Source organism: Dipteris shenzhenensis, chromosome 1 (genome assembly GCF_047967505.1).
Source record: "Dipteris shenzhenensis isolate YYH24624 ecotype China chromosome 1, Dip_SZ_1.0, whole genome shotgun sequence".
In the NCBI taxonomy this organism is placed as follows: domain Eukaryota; kingdom Viridiplantae; phylum Streptophyta; class Polypodiopsida; order Gleicheniales; family Dipteridaceae; genus Dipteris; species Dipteris shenzhenensis.
In genome coordinates, this window is record NC_141596.1 from 24,459,075 (window position 1) to 24,476,366 (window position 17,292).

Sequence of the window (17,292 nt, forward strand, 5' to 3'; positions counted from 1 at the left end):
ATACAAGAGAGCAATACACCATACATATATATCATTCAACCACATTGAGTTATATTATAAACTACCTGAACAATGCATTCAAAAGATATTACTAAACTTTATGAACTTGAAACATTACCTGCATTTTGTACTTCTAATCCATGAGCTTCGAAAATTTTTTATATCATCAGATGTGAGCCTCCAAGTAATTGCATGCTAGGCTCAAATCTAAGAGTCTAGTCTATCTCATGAGGCAACAAAATCTACAAAGAGAGGTGCAATAGGAGTGAAAAGTGTGAATCAATGCTAGAAAAAACTTGCCCTTTAGTGTATTTTGCATTGGCTAAATTTGCAAAAAATCGTCTAAAATTTTACTGTGCCTTTGGAAGGAATACCAACTGAGATTTTGAATATTTTAGTGTAAAACTGGTAAAATATATATGTTTTGAGACTAAAAAACTGGCGTGACTTGGAAATTATCCTAATTTGATTGGCTGAAAAAAACTGCGATGAGGGGACTAATAAAATGAGCTAAGCTACTATGAACAAAACACGTAACCTTCAAACTGAAGCATCTTTAACAAGATGAATTTCATTCATGTGGCCTGCCCTAGATGAAAGGGGGTAAATTGCAAACTCTGTGTGTGTGTGTGTGAGAGAGAGAGAGAGAGAGAGAGAGAGAAAGGGGGGAGAAAAAAGTGGAGGATTTCAAGAGATGAAGAAGAAGAAGAGGAGAGAGAGAGAGAGAGAGAGAGAGAGAGAGAGAGAGAGAGAGAGAGAGGGGGGGGGGGGGGGGGAAGAAAAAGATGGGAAGAGGAAGAGAAAGAAGAAGAGAGAGAGAGAGAGAGAGAGAGAGAGAGAGAGAGAGAGGAGGGGGGAGAAAAAGATGGGAAGAGAAAGAGAGAGAAGGAAGAGAGAGAAAGGGGTAGAAAAAAATGGGATGAAAATAGCAATAATCAATAACCAATCCAATGGTTCCACGCAACCAACCCCAAAACCAATCAAATATTGCCACTCGAGCAGACCAAAAATAGAAATTTATAATTTCCACCAAAACCAACCATTCTCTATAGCCTTCCCCCCCCAAAAGCCAAAAAGGTGGAGAATTTCATGGGTACTCACATGCTCCTCCAATCCTCCAACCAAAAGAAAGTGAACATCAAAATAACTAAATACTTGATTTTTCTCTTTAGAGGCCAAACGATTACTAAAAGGCTTACCTATTCGGGCAGAAACGGGCATATCCTGATTCTTGCCAAGAACAAAACTTCAAACAAAATCTTTTTCGTTACTGGGCAGAAGCTCGAAACATAAAACTCAAGCGTGCATAACCCATCTCGCTAGCCGCAAACCGGAAAGCAGAGACGATAGAGCAATGAAGAGAAACGCAGCGTAGCCCATCCCTATGGCAATTTCTGCTTGGGTACAGAACGGAGAAACTTCCTTGCAAGTGTACTTGGACTCGATAAGAATGAGGCCATTCCTCATGCCATGAGCGACGGCCGTGCCCGCTGAGCAGGCTGAGAATATCAGATACGCAAACCCCTGTAACAACCACCGCAAGAACCTTCGTTAATTAGTCACATAGGTTTGCTGGTGAACGCGATCGTGATACAGCCCTCGCTGAGGATATTCAAGATCCCTACTCTATCTCAGGAAGCTCGGTGGTTTTGTCACACAAAGAAAGGAGCCCAACCTGGTCATGCCCGTAATCGAACCAATGGGCCAAACCATCAGGCATCAGAGTTGCCCCAACAAACAGATACCAGATGCCCAAACCGATTTCCGCGAGCGAATAGATGCAAACGATGCAACTGGCAGCAAAGACAAACCTGAAAATCCAGCAGACACCTGAGAAAGAGGTCAAGCAAGAATCCAGCACGGTGACCGCTCGTTTCCACTGTCAGGGGATGTGTCCTATCATCTACGGTGGCTGCAACTGGCAATAGTAGGATGGAAAGAAGCGTTGGTGGGAGCTTTGGGGGTGCACCTGTAGGCGTCAAAATCGAACCACCGAATTTTACCGGCGCTTGTGACCTTGATGGGGTGGTTGTCTGTAACCATAATGATCAAAGATGCACACGAGAAGGCCAAGGTGAGCAGGCGGAAAAGGAGGAGGCGAGCGTCTGCAGAGTTCCTTCCGGGGTCAGGATGATGATCGCCATAGTAGTGGACGTCTTTACTATTGCCAAGTTCAGTAGACATCTGAAGCTCTGAGCGGTTGAGGACTCGATCTGAATATTCAGGCGAGTCCATGCTCGACGTCTACGATTCTTCGGCACACTTCGCAAGGTCCAACCTCCAACCTAATTTCGAATTCCTCAACGGTTCGCGATTTCTCGCTTAATCGAACTGCAAGTTGGGTGCTCTTAGATGCTGCAACCCGCTGGGAGCTCATCAAGCACACGATTGACCTCTCAGCCGAGGCAAACGGCGCCCCGCCTCGAATTTTCCGCACCTCGAGCTGGCTGCGATGTCGAGTTTGCCGCGCGGTGAAGAAGAGGCGCGCAATTCTGGTACGGAAACAATTACTGCGCTTGAATTGCGCTGCGAAATTGCCGGAGAAGATGAGAGCAATAACGACGACGCGAAACGAATACGTAGGAAGAGATGATGAGGAAGAGAGCAAATGCAGTAAAATCTGATGCAAAAGATGACACCACAGCTCACCTGTGTCTATGTCAGATAGATTGAAGGACACGGGCTTGACAGCTAAAGTCTACGCCAAGTAGTTGAGGAGTCACTCGTCCCTCTAAAGTTGGCGCCCAAGTCCACCTGCTAATTTCGGCTTCTCCAACCTGGCTGCCACTTGGCACCTTTAGGGCCCTTCCCGTACGATGGTGTGAAGCTGCGGCCTATTAGAGCCTCCGCGGATTCGGTTGGCCACCAGACGAGCAACTTGGTTCGTGCACCCAAGTGCTTCTGAATTTGCCCTTGGAGACCTTGCTTGCGAGGATGCATCAGAGTGCTTCCCTGCACTGCTGCTACCGCCACTACTAAGATCGCAACAGCCCTCTGCCCAGCAAAACATGCAGCGCCATGAAGGCTTGCCTTTTTCCAACCTCTCATTTGATGAGGCTCAACTCAACTTTTGCAGGATCTCACAACCAAGCCCATGTGGATCTCTAAAATCAAATCGATATCTGTATTGAGAATGTTTGGGCATTTGAAGCTAGAATCTTGAGACTTGGGTGCTAGTGGAGTTGGGATAGCCCCACTAGCATACACAGGGAATCTCCCTTAGAGCGCTTTCCAATGTAGAGAAGAACTAGCATTGCCATGAAATTTGCCTAATGCTCAGTTCCAAAGGAGCGGACCCTCTAAGCAACTAGCTACATGCAAAAATACTACTCTCGATTGTGAGTAGGAAAGCATGGCAAACATTCCCATGAAATTGACCTAATGCTCATAGCTTGCGTTCGAAAACGAAAGGAGAGGATTGGCTCCAAATTACGAAGGAGAGGGATATTTCTCGTCTCCATTAAGCTATAGAAATGCTTGTTTTTGGCACTAAGAACAAAGGGACCTGCCGTGGGAACTGCTCAGGCATCGGCAGAAAGTAAAAAAAATGCCCATTTGGTCTCTCGTGGTGGGAGCTCTTAGATGCCATTCCACTTCGATGTTTCGCATGTTGAGCGAAAATGCCACGAAATGCTTGCCCTTGGTTCTCACCTAGCGCTTCATAATTTCAGGTACTGGAAATGAACATGGAGACATAAATTTTTTGTAGTTGCCCAGGCATTTCAGTGCTTACTGATGACATTAATTCATTTAGAGCTCATGGTGGCAGTTTGGCATTGGCTGCTCATCCATTCCAGCTGCTTGAGAGGTCTGAAGTGGGTCCCAATCCCTGACAATGGAGGTCTCCTGGATGAGTGGGAATATAGATTATGTGTGGAGAGCAAAAATGCAATTGCTTGCTAGTGCCCACTATGCAAGAACTGAGCAGAAACACCTTCTTAACAGGTGCTATGAGCTGAAGGTACAAGGGAACATACTCTACATAAAAAAGCCCCCATAGCATTCATGCGTGTATACCTAGGATGTCGCTAGTATTCATGTGTCAGCGCGGTGTTGACCACCATGTCACCCTCCTCCTCCCTAATGGAGCACCCCTAGCCACCTTCTTGAGAATGGCATCCCCGAGCAACGGTCTAGAATACACAACTATGTGGATGGCCTTCATTCAATGCTCGGCCCCTTTGAAAGCTGATGTAAAAGTGTCCATTCTATTGGTGTTGAACTACATAGAAGAAGCATGGGGGCAAATTGCTTCCCTACATGTCATGAGTTCATACATAGCCACCACCCTGTCCTAACTACAAGAGTTGCACCGGTACAAGAGACACACTTTAAGGTCTCTAACCTGGCCAACTACTAGATATCGCAGTCTACTGATGGAATGTTGGGCCTGAATCCGTCCATTTTCAACAAGCCAGACTATTGTTTGACTATGAGAGTCCGTGTTGGGTTGGCATTGGACTAGCATGGGGCTTGGGATCTTACCTACTAGTGGGGTTGGGTAAGTGTCAGTAGCAAGCATGCAGATCAACCCTCTTAGGGAATTCTTCATCATACAAATGTCATTAGGGGGTTTCACAAGCATCCGAACAGCTTGTGTCCCCATGTATAACTTTCGTGGCTCAAAAAAATGAGTGGACGGGTGGGTTGCTTCCACAAACATGCAAGCAGGTGCAACAACCTCGCTTTAGAGAAACAAGGTGAATTTCATTCAAAAGGCCTGCCAACTGGGTAGATATAGTGTTGTGTAAACAATGGAGTGGTCAAACCAGTATATGTAATTTGTTCCATGGATTTGTATCATTTTGTAATGGTTCATGAAGTCCTGAATTTTTTGATTGTTTGTATTGTTGGAGTTGTAGTCTATGTTGAAGTCATCGATAATAGTTGCAATTGCATTTGTGTCCAATTTTTGTAAGAGGACGTTCAACATTTCTATCAATGTTGTAGTTGGAGTTGTTGGGTGCTTGTATACATTGATTATTGCAAAAGTGTTCCTGAATTTGTCATAGAATGGTGTGAGAAGTACTTGGCATTTTTGTTGAACAATTGATTTTGTGTCTTGTAGCACAATTTTGTTTGTGTAGCATGTTGTTATTCCAGCTTGAGATATGTCTTCTACTGTGTTGAAATTAGGAATTTTATTTTGGATGGAATTGCTTGTGTGAAGCTCTTGGAGGCACAAAATTGTTGCACTGAGTAGGCTTTTATCTGCGAGGATGTCATCCATGTGAGTGTTAAGCGACCTTATATAAGTGTTGTTTATTGAAGTTGATTTGCTTTGGCAACCATTGATGCGATGTTCTCAAGCAATCCATCTCTTGCAAAATGATTTTGTCTACTTTTATGTGTTTACTTTCCAACTTGTTAATAAGGTATAGATTGTTTGGATCCCTCACTCGTGATAGTGCTGTATAGACAAGGCCATGTGATTTGATGTTGGAGGGGTCGAATGCTAGTGCATCCATTGTCAACCCTTGAGAACGATGTATTATTCTTGCAACAGCTGGTTGAATAGGGAATTGTACTCGTGTAATAGTGTTTATCCTGTTTTTACGGACTTGGAATTCTCTTGTGATTTGATGAATTGGTGTCTAGTTGGATGGGATGTTTTCTTTGTAGAGGTTTATGTTTTCTAGTCGAGTTTGCTTTCTTGTGTTAGGACTATTGAAAAGGATCCACACACAAGGAGGGGACTCTTGAATGTTTGCATCTTTGAAAATTTCGTCTGCACCATTTACTAGGCCATCCAATATGTTTAAGTTACCTGAGCAAAGCTCGACTATCATATTTTTTTTCAATTGCAATTCTTTGTTCAATCTTGCTGTGTTTTTTGAGTTGTTTGGGATAGTTAATGTTTTGTTGCATGTTTTGTGCCTCTTATCTATTGCAAGTAGAACATGTTCATCGCCCTGCAACAAATGGAAATTTTCTTCATTGTGAATATCTTTTGCATTGTTTGTGTAGAACAAACGAGTTGGTTAACATTTTTCTACAAATGTCAAAGTAGACAGCTCCAATGGTCCCTTAGCCCTCTATGTAGCCTCGTGTGAATGTCTCCCGGTGGTGATGCTTGCCCTACAAGCAAGCCTAGCAGACTTTATCCGTGCCTACGATTGGTGGAAGTCCCTCCGCTTCTAATTTTATTGAGGATGTTGAGATATTGAATGTTGGTTTGTCGCATTGGAGTAAGCAATTCATATTGCCTTACATTACTCTCCCAATATGATGAAATGAAGATGTAGTATTGGAATTGTTCACAAATATCCATGAGTCTTTTGTTGGGCTTGCTTTGCACAAGTCCCCACACAAGAGTACATCAACTCCTCCAAAAGGTTGCGAGTGATTGTGCTTGATCTCTCTTAGATGCATGCCTGCTCCCACTAGTGTGCTATGTCCAACGAGTGAAATTTCATCAATTACAATTAGTTGCAAATCTTGGTAGAGAAGAGATAGTTCTTGAAGTTTCTCGGCTGACAAGCTTGTGTAATGACTTGCCATGAGTGGTAAGTGCAGGGCTGAGTGAATTGTTGTCCCGCCAATGTTGAATGTTGCTTTTCCTGTGTAGGCTAGCAAAAGAACCTTTGGAAGATCGATGTTAGAAGATTCTTTGTGTGAATAATGTCTCATTAGAGCTTGCACAATGGCCAGCAAGGTGAATGTTTTTCGAGTTCCTGCATTTCCAGTGAGAAAAATGTGGAATTTGTTTTCTTTGTCAATTCTTTTTCTTAACATTATGTCATCTAAGAGCAAGCGTTGTTCCTGATTCATTTGTCTAATTGTGTTGTAGTATACTTGATTGGAAAGCATTTTTGAATTTTTTGAAGAATTGTTTAGGAATTGGTTTGCTCTTATTTGCTTTGGGATGTCAAGTGTAAGATCGTATCTTTCACAATGGGGAATGCTTGTGCTTGTCTTTGTCATGGTGGAAGTATTATTTGTAGTACAAGAGGACGAGGTATTTTTGGGAATGAGCTTGTTAAACTTGTTTCTTTGTATGTCAATTATGTGCTTGTATTGTATGTACAAATCATGCCATGTTTGGTCAGTTCTTTGTAGAGTAGGTTCTTTGTTGTGAAAAGGTAGGTAAAGAGTACATAATTCTATGAAATAGTTTTCTGGATCCTTGTGTTCGCTGTAGTTGTTAAACCTAATGATTTTTGGTTTTTTTCTCTTTGTTACTTTATTGCCATTGATTGTGTATTCACTGACAAACTCAGCTAAGCAAACCGATGAAAGAGTTGGGCGTCGCTTATGGTATTTTGCAATGATGTCATCGAAAAAGATGTCGGTACTATCAGGATGCATCTTTTCCAATTGTGCTCTTCTTTTTAGTAGAAGTGTTCTGTTCGCAACAATGTTTGTGTTGATGTATTGAAATTGTTTGCTAGAGCTAGTTAGCGGCAAGGACAATAACAGGTACACTGCTTGTTGTGAGCTAATGTGTTGTGTATTGAGAATAGCATTTCCCACTTTTTTGATACGTTCATTGGGTGGGGCTTTTGACACAATGCTTTCATTGTATGCTGCCTTGCATCCGATGTTTCCTTATCTATTTTTGTGATGTATGATGTGCAATATGATGCTGCCCCATGTGGGTTTAGGATAAATTGTATATCTATATTTGCGCACCATAGTTTTGAAATAGTAGGGTTGAAGTTGTTAGTGAACATGTTGTTAGGACTTCTTTTAAGAAACAATGTAGGTTGAGAGATTGTTGAGCACAAGCTTTTGATGTATTCATTCTCTGTTAGGCAAGTTGCTTGAAGAAAATTTTCGTATGTCATATCTAGCATTCTTTCATCTTCTAGAGTTAACTTTATGCGTTTCATGTTTTGTTTTATTTTTTGTGTTTTTTGTTCTTCTCGTAATGGTGATAATATAGTTGTTTTTTGCATTGGTGCTCTTGGAAAGCCAAATCTAAATTTTTTCTTGTGCTTGAAGCATGTTTTTTTGTGCTTGTGTGTTTGAATCTCAATTTGTTGAAGTGGAAACAACGAGATGTCTGCCGAGATATATTTTTCCACAAATGATTCTATGTCGCTGTTTGATGCTATTCTAGGGATAGGAGCATCTTCAATCCATAGAAGCCCATGATCATGTTGGCTACCTTTATTTTTGAATTTCGTATAACAAAGAAGAAATCTGTCAACTTACCTAAATTAGTAGTGTCTTTGCGCAACAATGTTTTTAGACATCAGAACTTATGAACATAGTATTGTGCAGTTGTAATAGGATCACAGTGAATAAGATTATGAGTGGCTATTTTTCATTTACATGCATCTCTTCTTGGCCTTCTCCTTGTAGTTGGTGGAGGCAGTGAAGGAGTGGTTGCCATAGTTTTTCTGCTATGGACAGTGTTACAAAAAAAGTTGGTGGATCAAGTTGGCGCAAAATTGCAAATACATTTTTCTTTAGTTGATACTTGTAATCAGCAGAGCTACGTAGATGTGTGAAGTCCCTATAACCTATGTTTGAGTGCAATAACTTCTCTATGTTTGTGTCAAGTAGAGCATCTTTCACTTTCAATGTTTGTCCTTTGTTTTGACCTTTTCGCATTTGAACTCATGTAGAGGAGAGGACTTGTTGTACTAGGATTTTCATAGTCTTGAAGAAAATGTTCTCTCTACAAAGAGCAAATCATCGATCAACATTTATGAGCTCCCACTTTGCAATGTCTTCGTAAGATGTGCATTTAGGAAGGTTGTATTGTCTTTCATTGCCATAGAAAAGTTTAGGAAATGCCAATTCCTCACAGTACTTGTCTTGCATGCTCAAAGGGGAGTAACCTTCAAAAGGTGCAACCACGATAGTATGGTCCTCAAAATCTACAACTTGTTGGCTATTGTAGATTCCATGAACTAATGTGTCAGTTATTGGTTGGTCGTCATCACATCAACATTTTGTTGTATGGTGTCTTCTTCAAGGAGTTCTTTCTCTTGTTCTTGTATCATACCAATGTGCATTTCCCACAATGGATTTATGTTGACTTTGAATAACTTGTATAATGGAGAAAACAACATTTCTTTTAGAGCAAGCATTGTCATTGTAGGTCGAACAATGCAACTCATGTAGTTATGCTTGTAAGGAAGCTTTCGTTTAATGGCTGTAGCAATAGTGTCTTGCTCACTTAGAAACCTGGGGAGGAGATGCTGTGCTCTTTCCACACTTGCAAAGACATTAACAATGCTACTGTGGAGTCCATATTGCCCATCAAATGATAATTCTCTAATTTGTGCAAATGGTATTCTAATGGAGATCAAACGCTCTTCTATGTTGTTCAATGCTAATGTGTATTTCTTGTTTGAGACATTTTCATGTTCTTTTTAGAAAACAATGGTATTTTCATTTGTTTCACATGTTTGGAACAAATCGAACACAATAACTTCTTCGAAGAGTCAATGTTTGATACTTTGATTTCATTTGATTCAAGAAATATGGCCATTGATGGGGTCAATTTATTCAATGCTCGACGAGATTTTAGTGAACCACAACAAACACAAGCAAAACTTGGAGTGTCATTAATTCTTTCTTCATATTTTGCTTGCAATGAAAAATGTTTTCTCTTTCTCTTTTTGGTGGGTGCTTTTTCTTGTTGAGTTTGTGCCCATAAACTTTGATTTTTTGTTTCTTGCATTGTTGTAATATGGGCTATAAAATTGTTTGGAGGTGGAACTTGATTGACATCGAACGTTGTTCTTCTCATTTTGTATATTTTGTTTATTGTGCTTTGCATAGTGTACTTCCTCTCAAGTTCAAGTGATTGATGTATTGTAGCAATGTCTTTTGTTGAGAAGTCAAAATGTTTTAATATAAGTTCATTGAGCAAGTTCCAATCTTTTTTGGACCACTTACAATATGTTCGACCTGACATCACTTCAAGAAAAGGACAAATCAACCAAGTTGGTGTGGACTCATCTACTAATAGAGAGTGTCTTCTTGCTTGTCCAACTTTGCCTATCAAGGCCATCTTTGTTATTTTTGATCCATTGGAGCGTAGCAAATTAAAAGAATGTCCAAATAAGTTATGGAGACGTTTCAAAACGTCAACAATAATTGTGTATGATGAGGAAGATTTATTGAGGATTCCTTGCATGTTATTAATATCAAAAGGACAATTGATTGATTTCACACTCAACATTTGCCATGGATTGTTGCCTAAAAATGTAATGGCCATAATGTTATTGAACATAGTATTCAACAATTGTTGATATGTAAAAGAAGGAAAGAAATGCAATAGGCACAAAAAAAAATCTTCATTTGAAGGGTATTTTTGCAAGAAGGCAAGGTCAACAATGAAGTTTTTAGATTGAAGTGCATTATCTAACTCCATTGATTCAAAGTTGATCCACTTACTATCCCAACCAAAAAGCAATAATAAACCAAGAGTCTTTTGGAAGCTATTTCATTGTCACAATGAATTGAAAGTACAAGGATAATGAAAGCAATAATCACAAATTGTTTTGGAAGGCAATAACAAAACCAGAGCTGTTGATAGTGAAACTTCCGCTTGGTTTGTTGTCTTGAGCTTGTCACGTGCCAACATGATATTTGCCTTGTAGAAGTCGAGAAAAGGAACATTTAATTGCAGCACAGTGTCAACATATGGGCCCCTGAGTTGAACTGGAATCCTGGTCTCCATTGCGCTGATAAATATCGCTAGTCAAACAAGGAACATGAACAATTGTTTGGACACTCTTGCATGCATAGCAATAAGGTCGAAGCTCATCATGACTCACGCGTAGGCCACTGCAAGAGTCACATTCATACTCTAGCAAGTCTGCATTAATGTTGGTGAAATGCAACACTCCTTGGACCTGTACATACAAGAAAAAATAGTGAGTGGTTGCCTTTGTCCAAGTAACAATTTATTGTTGAGGAAGGACATTGTACCTTTGTTTCATAGCCCAAACGAGCAACTTGGCTTGAAAATGCTGCCTTCAATGCATCTTTGATTAGACCTTCTCGAATCTCTGCTAATATGGTGAAATCAAAGACACATATTGTACCTTTGGCTTTGAGGAAGGAGACATGTTTGAGAACATACATAACAACTCCTTCCTCATTGAATTCTTGGATCAAGGATGTGAGAGTAGGCTTGCGTTCCATGACAAAAGACAACTGTCATATGCAAAGAAATCATCATGTTGAAGCCTTTGCTATTTCTCTTAATTTATAAAAGTAAAAAAAGGTGGTATTTGAACTTACTACAGCTCTATCTTGATCTCTTGGCCCATCCGCCACAATGATTTGATCAACATTGCCGTCGTCGTTGCTAACCTTGATGATGACAATGCCAATTGTGCCAACTACGTTTGCAACATTGAGGTTGCAAAGATTGACCATTTCAACAGCCCAAGGGACGTAAGTGCAAAGAGGATGATCTGGAAGCAATTGAGGGTTGCCATCAAAAGGCTCTCCTCTAATAATGCAAGTGGCTGCATCAACAAGCAAGGACAACTTGGATGTTCCTCCCTCACTTACACCTCTTGGAACTACACTTGCTCCCTCTATTCTATAGGATTCTCCAATTTGTAAGAAGTTTACAAATTGATGAATGTATGCAGAGGGTATAAGCAATGTAATAGTATGAGAACAATGCTTGTTGGTCAAGTCCCCCTTCAACAAGACATGATATTTTGGATTTGGAACCTTGTATGTTCCATACTTGCATAATAATTTGCCTTCAAAGACAAAGCTATGTGGCACACATTCAAATAATTGGGTCATTCCTAGTGACACCAATGTATTGCCACCTCCTACAAAATTCTCTTTTGTAGGAATAATTGCTTTTGTGTTTGGAGAAAAGCCATGAGAAGTTGCTCGATAGTTGTTGTTGTAATTGCCTCCATTGTAAGAATTTACCTCTTCTCCATCTTGTTTTACGACAATTTGTTTGCTAACTGCATTTACAAGTACAACTATTTTAAAGGAGAGAATTTGCATACATTGTACAAGAAATCAACAATTTTATTACAACACTTTTGTAGCAAAATTTTTTTGGCCATTACAGCAGAACAATGCATGTTTACTTCTTTATTTTGTTTTACTGAAACTCCACGATTGCAAAATACATTTATTCAATACTTATTTTTGCAACTATATGTCTCATATTACAAGAATAGAAGTGTTTGCTTATCACTCAAAACAAAAGTCTTACTATTTCAATTATAACTTAAAAATATTACAAACTCTCAAGCATAATGGATAGGGTTTCCATGTAATAATTTCTTAGTACTAGAAGTTGCAATACTATAAATTTAAAGCTCAATAACTACTTAGTCTGAGTCAATATTAATGACATCAACAACAGTAGGCTTCATATTGCACAAGCCACTTTTAGGAGTTTCATTTTTTTTGGAGCAAACAACATGGGTGCTAATCTTACACCTAAAGTCCACATACTTCGGATGTCTTCACACAAGCTTCTTCATTGAGGAAAATAAAAAAGAAAACTATTATGAGTTGTAGGTGGTGGAAACCAAAAAAAGGCATAGGTTGGATTTCTGCACCTTGGGCGTACGCCTCTTCTGCAATAGCTTGGAATGATCCTCTTAAAGATCATTTGGAAGAAGCCTTCCTAATCGCAGAGGATTTGAGCAAACTTTCTTTTGGGGCCTTGCTTGGAGAAATAATTGACAAAGGTGTCGATGCAAGGCTAGGTGGGGAAGCTGAATTTTCCATGAAAGAACATGCAAACCTAGGAGGAGATGGGCCTAATATTTTATAGCAAATGAAAATATGTGTAAGCACATAAAAAATATCAACAAAGAAAAAGTTTTTTGAATTTTGGTATCTCTATATGCAAGCAAATAATACATAGCATTAGAATTCCAAAAGTCTACTATGTGAAAATTCCAAAGTGTCTGCAACTCGCTATTTTAGTATGCCACAGTGTCTACAATTGGCGAAACAAAAGTCTAATACCATTAAATTATCCCAAAGTCTAAATAGCCTAACATACTGTTGACAAAAGTTGATGGACTATGGCAGAGTGACAACACACTACGGCAGAGCTTTTACATAGATACGTACTAAAATGCTTGTGTTTGACGATGTTCATACTCAGGTGCGATGGCACAAAAGCTCAGTCCTGTTCATGGAGTATGAAGAACAGAGAAACAAAGGGGAAGAAGACACTGTCTATATACTAAAATGCTTCTGTGTGGAAGTTTTAATCACTGGCATAGTCAGGTGCAATGGCACAACATCCCAGTCTCTGTTCATGGAGTACGAAGTACAAACAAAGAAAGGACAAGGAAAGTAGGAGTGGAAGGGGGAATAAGAGTAGCAGCAGAGGACATTGGGAAAAAGAGAGAAGAGACAAAGTAATCAGCACGTAAGACACTACGCAGGTGCATGCAGCATCTATTAATCAAACAAATATTACAACACAGAATAGAGTAAGACAGTTTGCAAGCATTTCACGAACTTAAACAAAATTGAACAGCAACTTACTTCGGAGGTCAGAAGCAGCGTTAACTCCTGTATTAGCCACACCATTTGCCTTCAAAGAGCATGCAATCACCGGAGTTTCATACGCAGAGGGGGCAGTCTTCCCAGGCAGTGGTGCGTGAAGAACCTTTGCCAATCCTAGTTGAAGCAAACAGTTTAACAAGGTGATCAATACTTGACAAAAACAAAAAGGAAGCAGTGTCAATTCAATACCAAAGGAAGATCTTGAAAACTCGCCGATGAATATAAAACTCGCTGATGAATCAACAAAAGAATGAAGGAAGGAAGAGAAGTAAGATATTGTATGTTTGTAGAAGACCTCTCTCAAAAGTCCCACTGTCAGTCTCCATGTAGTCAACAAAATGATCTACTCCAGCCATTTTGAAAGCAAATACACAGCAAAACGAATGATGCAATCTGCAAACCATCGTGCATGCTTGCACAATTTATAGAATTCAAAGACACTGTTCAGAACCATCTCCAACGCTGTTCAGAACCATCTCCAATGCGTATGTATTGATGGTCCTCGTCACACATATCTCCTCCAAACTTGCATAGAAACCTCGTGCAACCGCAGGTATAATGCTGTACAAAAAATTAACACGCAATAGACAAAAATGCATTGTAACCTGCTCAGCTAATTCTATGAATCGAATATTTTTTCGTTAATGATACACCAGCTTATGTGTTTCATTTATGAACCACATAATTGCAAGCCGCCAAGCCAGAACTACAAAGCCAGAGACAACCAGGCCAAACCTCAGAACATCAAAAACACAAAATTCTACAAGATATTCCTACAAACAGATGACAAAGTTGTGTGCCTGAAGCGAATATCCTAGCCAATAGGAAAATGGGGCAGAACCAGAGCAGGATGACACACAAGTTCGGGAGGGCAGAAGATGAATTGAGGTCTGCAGTGACACACCAGCACACGACGACGAAGCGCAAGTCCGGAGGGCAGCAAACAAATTCATGTTTGCGATCCAAAATCGTGAGGCGAATTCAGGTCTGCAAAATCAATGAGGACAAAGAAAGACAATGAATGCATGCAAATTTTAGCAATGCATGCAAAGAATCACACTCACTCAACGTTGCTTTTCTACCACGTGTAGCCAATCACAGAAATAACCAATTCGTTAAAAATAAATTAGGTATTTTTTGCCTTCTTGAAATCTCACCGATGCTAAGGTTCCCCCACCAGGGCAAGCCAAAAAAATCAACCACCCAAATACCATCTTTAGCATGGTAGAATCTCTTGCCAAAAAGATGTGGTGGAGCCTACCATGGCTATGATTACGGGGATTTGGTGGGTGATACGATTAGGGAGTGAGGAGATCTAGGTGAGATGAAGAGGCTGCACACGAATGAGGGATTCTCGTTTGTCCAAAAAAGGAAGAAGGGGGATGCCTATCTGCACATTTTGTGAAAGAGTTGCATTAGTAGTGGGCTTTTCCATTGGTGGGGCAATCATCTTGGACTTGGCCTCTAGATGCTTGTAAAACCATGGAATTTGAATCTATAAACAATATTATATAATGGAATTAATCCCCAAAATCTGTGGAAATGTAAATGTTGAGGAAGCTATCTGTATGTCTACATGATTAGAAAGTGAAGTCTTATCCATGTAACATATGATGTCTATATATCACAAATGTTAGCTAACACTTATTTCATTTATTTTGGACTTGTCAGTGTACAAATTCATTTTTACAATGTCATATACTTTTGGACTAGTTTTCGGATAAAATTTATAAAAACAAGCTTTTTTTTAAATATTTTTAAAGGAGATGAAACTAAAATTATAAAATTTAACGCAGCGTAGATAAGTTACATGAAAAAATAAGATTCGGCACTTGTAAACTCTCTTAATATTTAATGGTGTTAATAGACACCTTCAAAAGTTATAGTATTAAGGAAACTCTCACAATATTTATAAAGGTGTTGACAAACACCAAAAGTTATAATAAGCTTGAGATAAGTTACACAAAAAAATAAGATTCAATAATTGTAAACTCTCTTAATATTTATAATGGTGTTTAGGAAACACTTTCAAAAGTTACAAGTAGAAGTAGCACACTCTCACAATATTTATAAAGGTGTTGAAAAACACCAAAAGTTACAATAAGCCTCTCACTGGAAGGCATATCTATTTTCTCTCTCTATCCTAAACTCAACCCATTCAAGAGCTAAGCTCATCTCATCCTCATCGATGTAGTTAAAATTATAGAAGAGAAGGATTGATGAATTTTCTCCTGTATAACACTTTGTTTATTCCAAATGGCTTGCACTTCCTGGGATGGAAATCTTCCATAACGAGCCACACGTGAATATATCTCACTTTGAAAGTCTGTCAGCTCTCTCCTATATGACTGCAATTTATCTATTTCACTAGTAGTCATACTTATTTTTCTTTTCTCCTCCTTCTCTAAGCCCTTCTGACAAGCAAAGTCATCCTTCTCATACTAGGTTAACGGAGCTGGATTGCGCTTTCTCTCCTCTCTCTTTCCCTAATTCTCGGCAATCCATAGTTTGGTGTTGCTAATGGCTTGCTCGACAGAATCGATTACTTCAAAAAGATCCATGGAAACGAGAGGAGGAAGGTAACAAGAGCGAGGAAGGTAACTAGAGGAGGTAAGGCAAGATGGAAGGAGTATGCTTGAGGGAGGTAGCAAGCTAAGGGTGTCCACTTCCGAACCACTCGTAGGGGAGTGTGACACCCCCTCGAGTGAAAATACAAAGGTTTTGCTTCCGTGTTCAATACCTTGATCGAGGTATTGTGTCCAATGAAATTGGCACATGTGGACAACCAAAGCGACCTAATACCTCGATCGAGGTCTTGCATTTTAATCAACCGAATCGAGCCTATACCTCGATCGTGGTGTCGTGGCACCACAACAATACCTCGATCGAGGTATCATGGCAAGTCCACATACCTCGATCGTGGTGTGCAGGACTGATGATGACATGGAGGCGTGGCAAATACCACGATCGAGGTATGTGGCATCCAACATGGTATTTAGTGTAGCGTGCTGGCAGCTGACATACCATGATCGAGGTATGTGGAACTATTGACACGTACGCATGGCAAATACCATGATCAAGGTTTTCAGCATCCTACGTGGCCAGTGGCTTAACTTGATGCGGAACAATTTCCTTATGTGGAGAAACATCCAGGATTATACATGGCACAAATACCACAATCGTGGTAATGCACATGGACAGCCACATATGCATGTATAGACTTAGTATGCATGGCATGATATGTTCGTGTGAAATACCACGATTGTGGTATTATGAAATTCTAAAATTTCCTATATAAAGAGAGGGACCTCGATCGAGCCCCTCATTGTTGAAACCTCGATCTAAATTGACGGAATTGCTAGAGCAACGGAGAATGACGGAGGCAGATCGACGGAATTGCTGGAGCAACGGAGATCGACAAACGGAGATGGATGGAGCAGGAGATTCCAGGTAAGGTTTTTTTAAGTGTAGGATTTTTTTTTACAAAAATTTATTTAAATTTTAGTTTATGGGAAAATGTAATTTAATTATAGAATATTTGAACATTTAAAATGCATTTTAAAGTTTTTTAATATTATTTTTTTAATTACTGAAGTTTTTATTTAAATGTCAAAATGTATATATTTTATTTTTTAAAATCATCTATTTTAAAAAAAAGATTAAAGTAATTTTTACGTTATTTTTCAAATTAGTGAAGTTTTTATTGAAATATAAAAATGTTTAAATTTTATTTTTAAAAATCATCTTTCAAAAAAAAAGAAAATAAGAGTTTAAAGTAGTTTTTATATTATTTTTCAAATTAGTGAAGTTTTT

General features: G+C 39.4%; 1 protein-coding gene across 1 annotated transcript; it reads right to left on the reverse strand.

The window, feature by feature from the left end:
* Positions 1 to 1,072: 1,072 nt before the first annotated feature.
* LOC147905580 (CASP-like protein 4C1) lies at positions 1,073 to 2,567 on the reverse strand. Its single transcript, XM_087380725.1, has 3 exons — positions 1,970 to 2,567; positions 1,676 to 1,811; positions 1,073 to 1,524 (listed from the first exon to the last, which is right to left on the reverse strand). The coding sequence occupies exons 1-3, from the start codon at positions 2,233 to 2,235 to the stop codon at positions 1,297 to 1,299; spliced, it is 630 nt and encodes a 209-aa protein (XP_087236851.1). The 5' UTR covers positions 2,236 to 2,567; the 3' UTR covers positions 1,073 to 1,296.
* Positions 2,568 to 17,292: the final 14,725 nt, after the last annotated feature.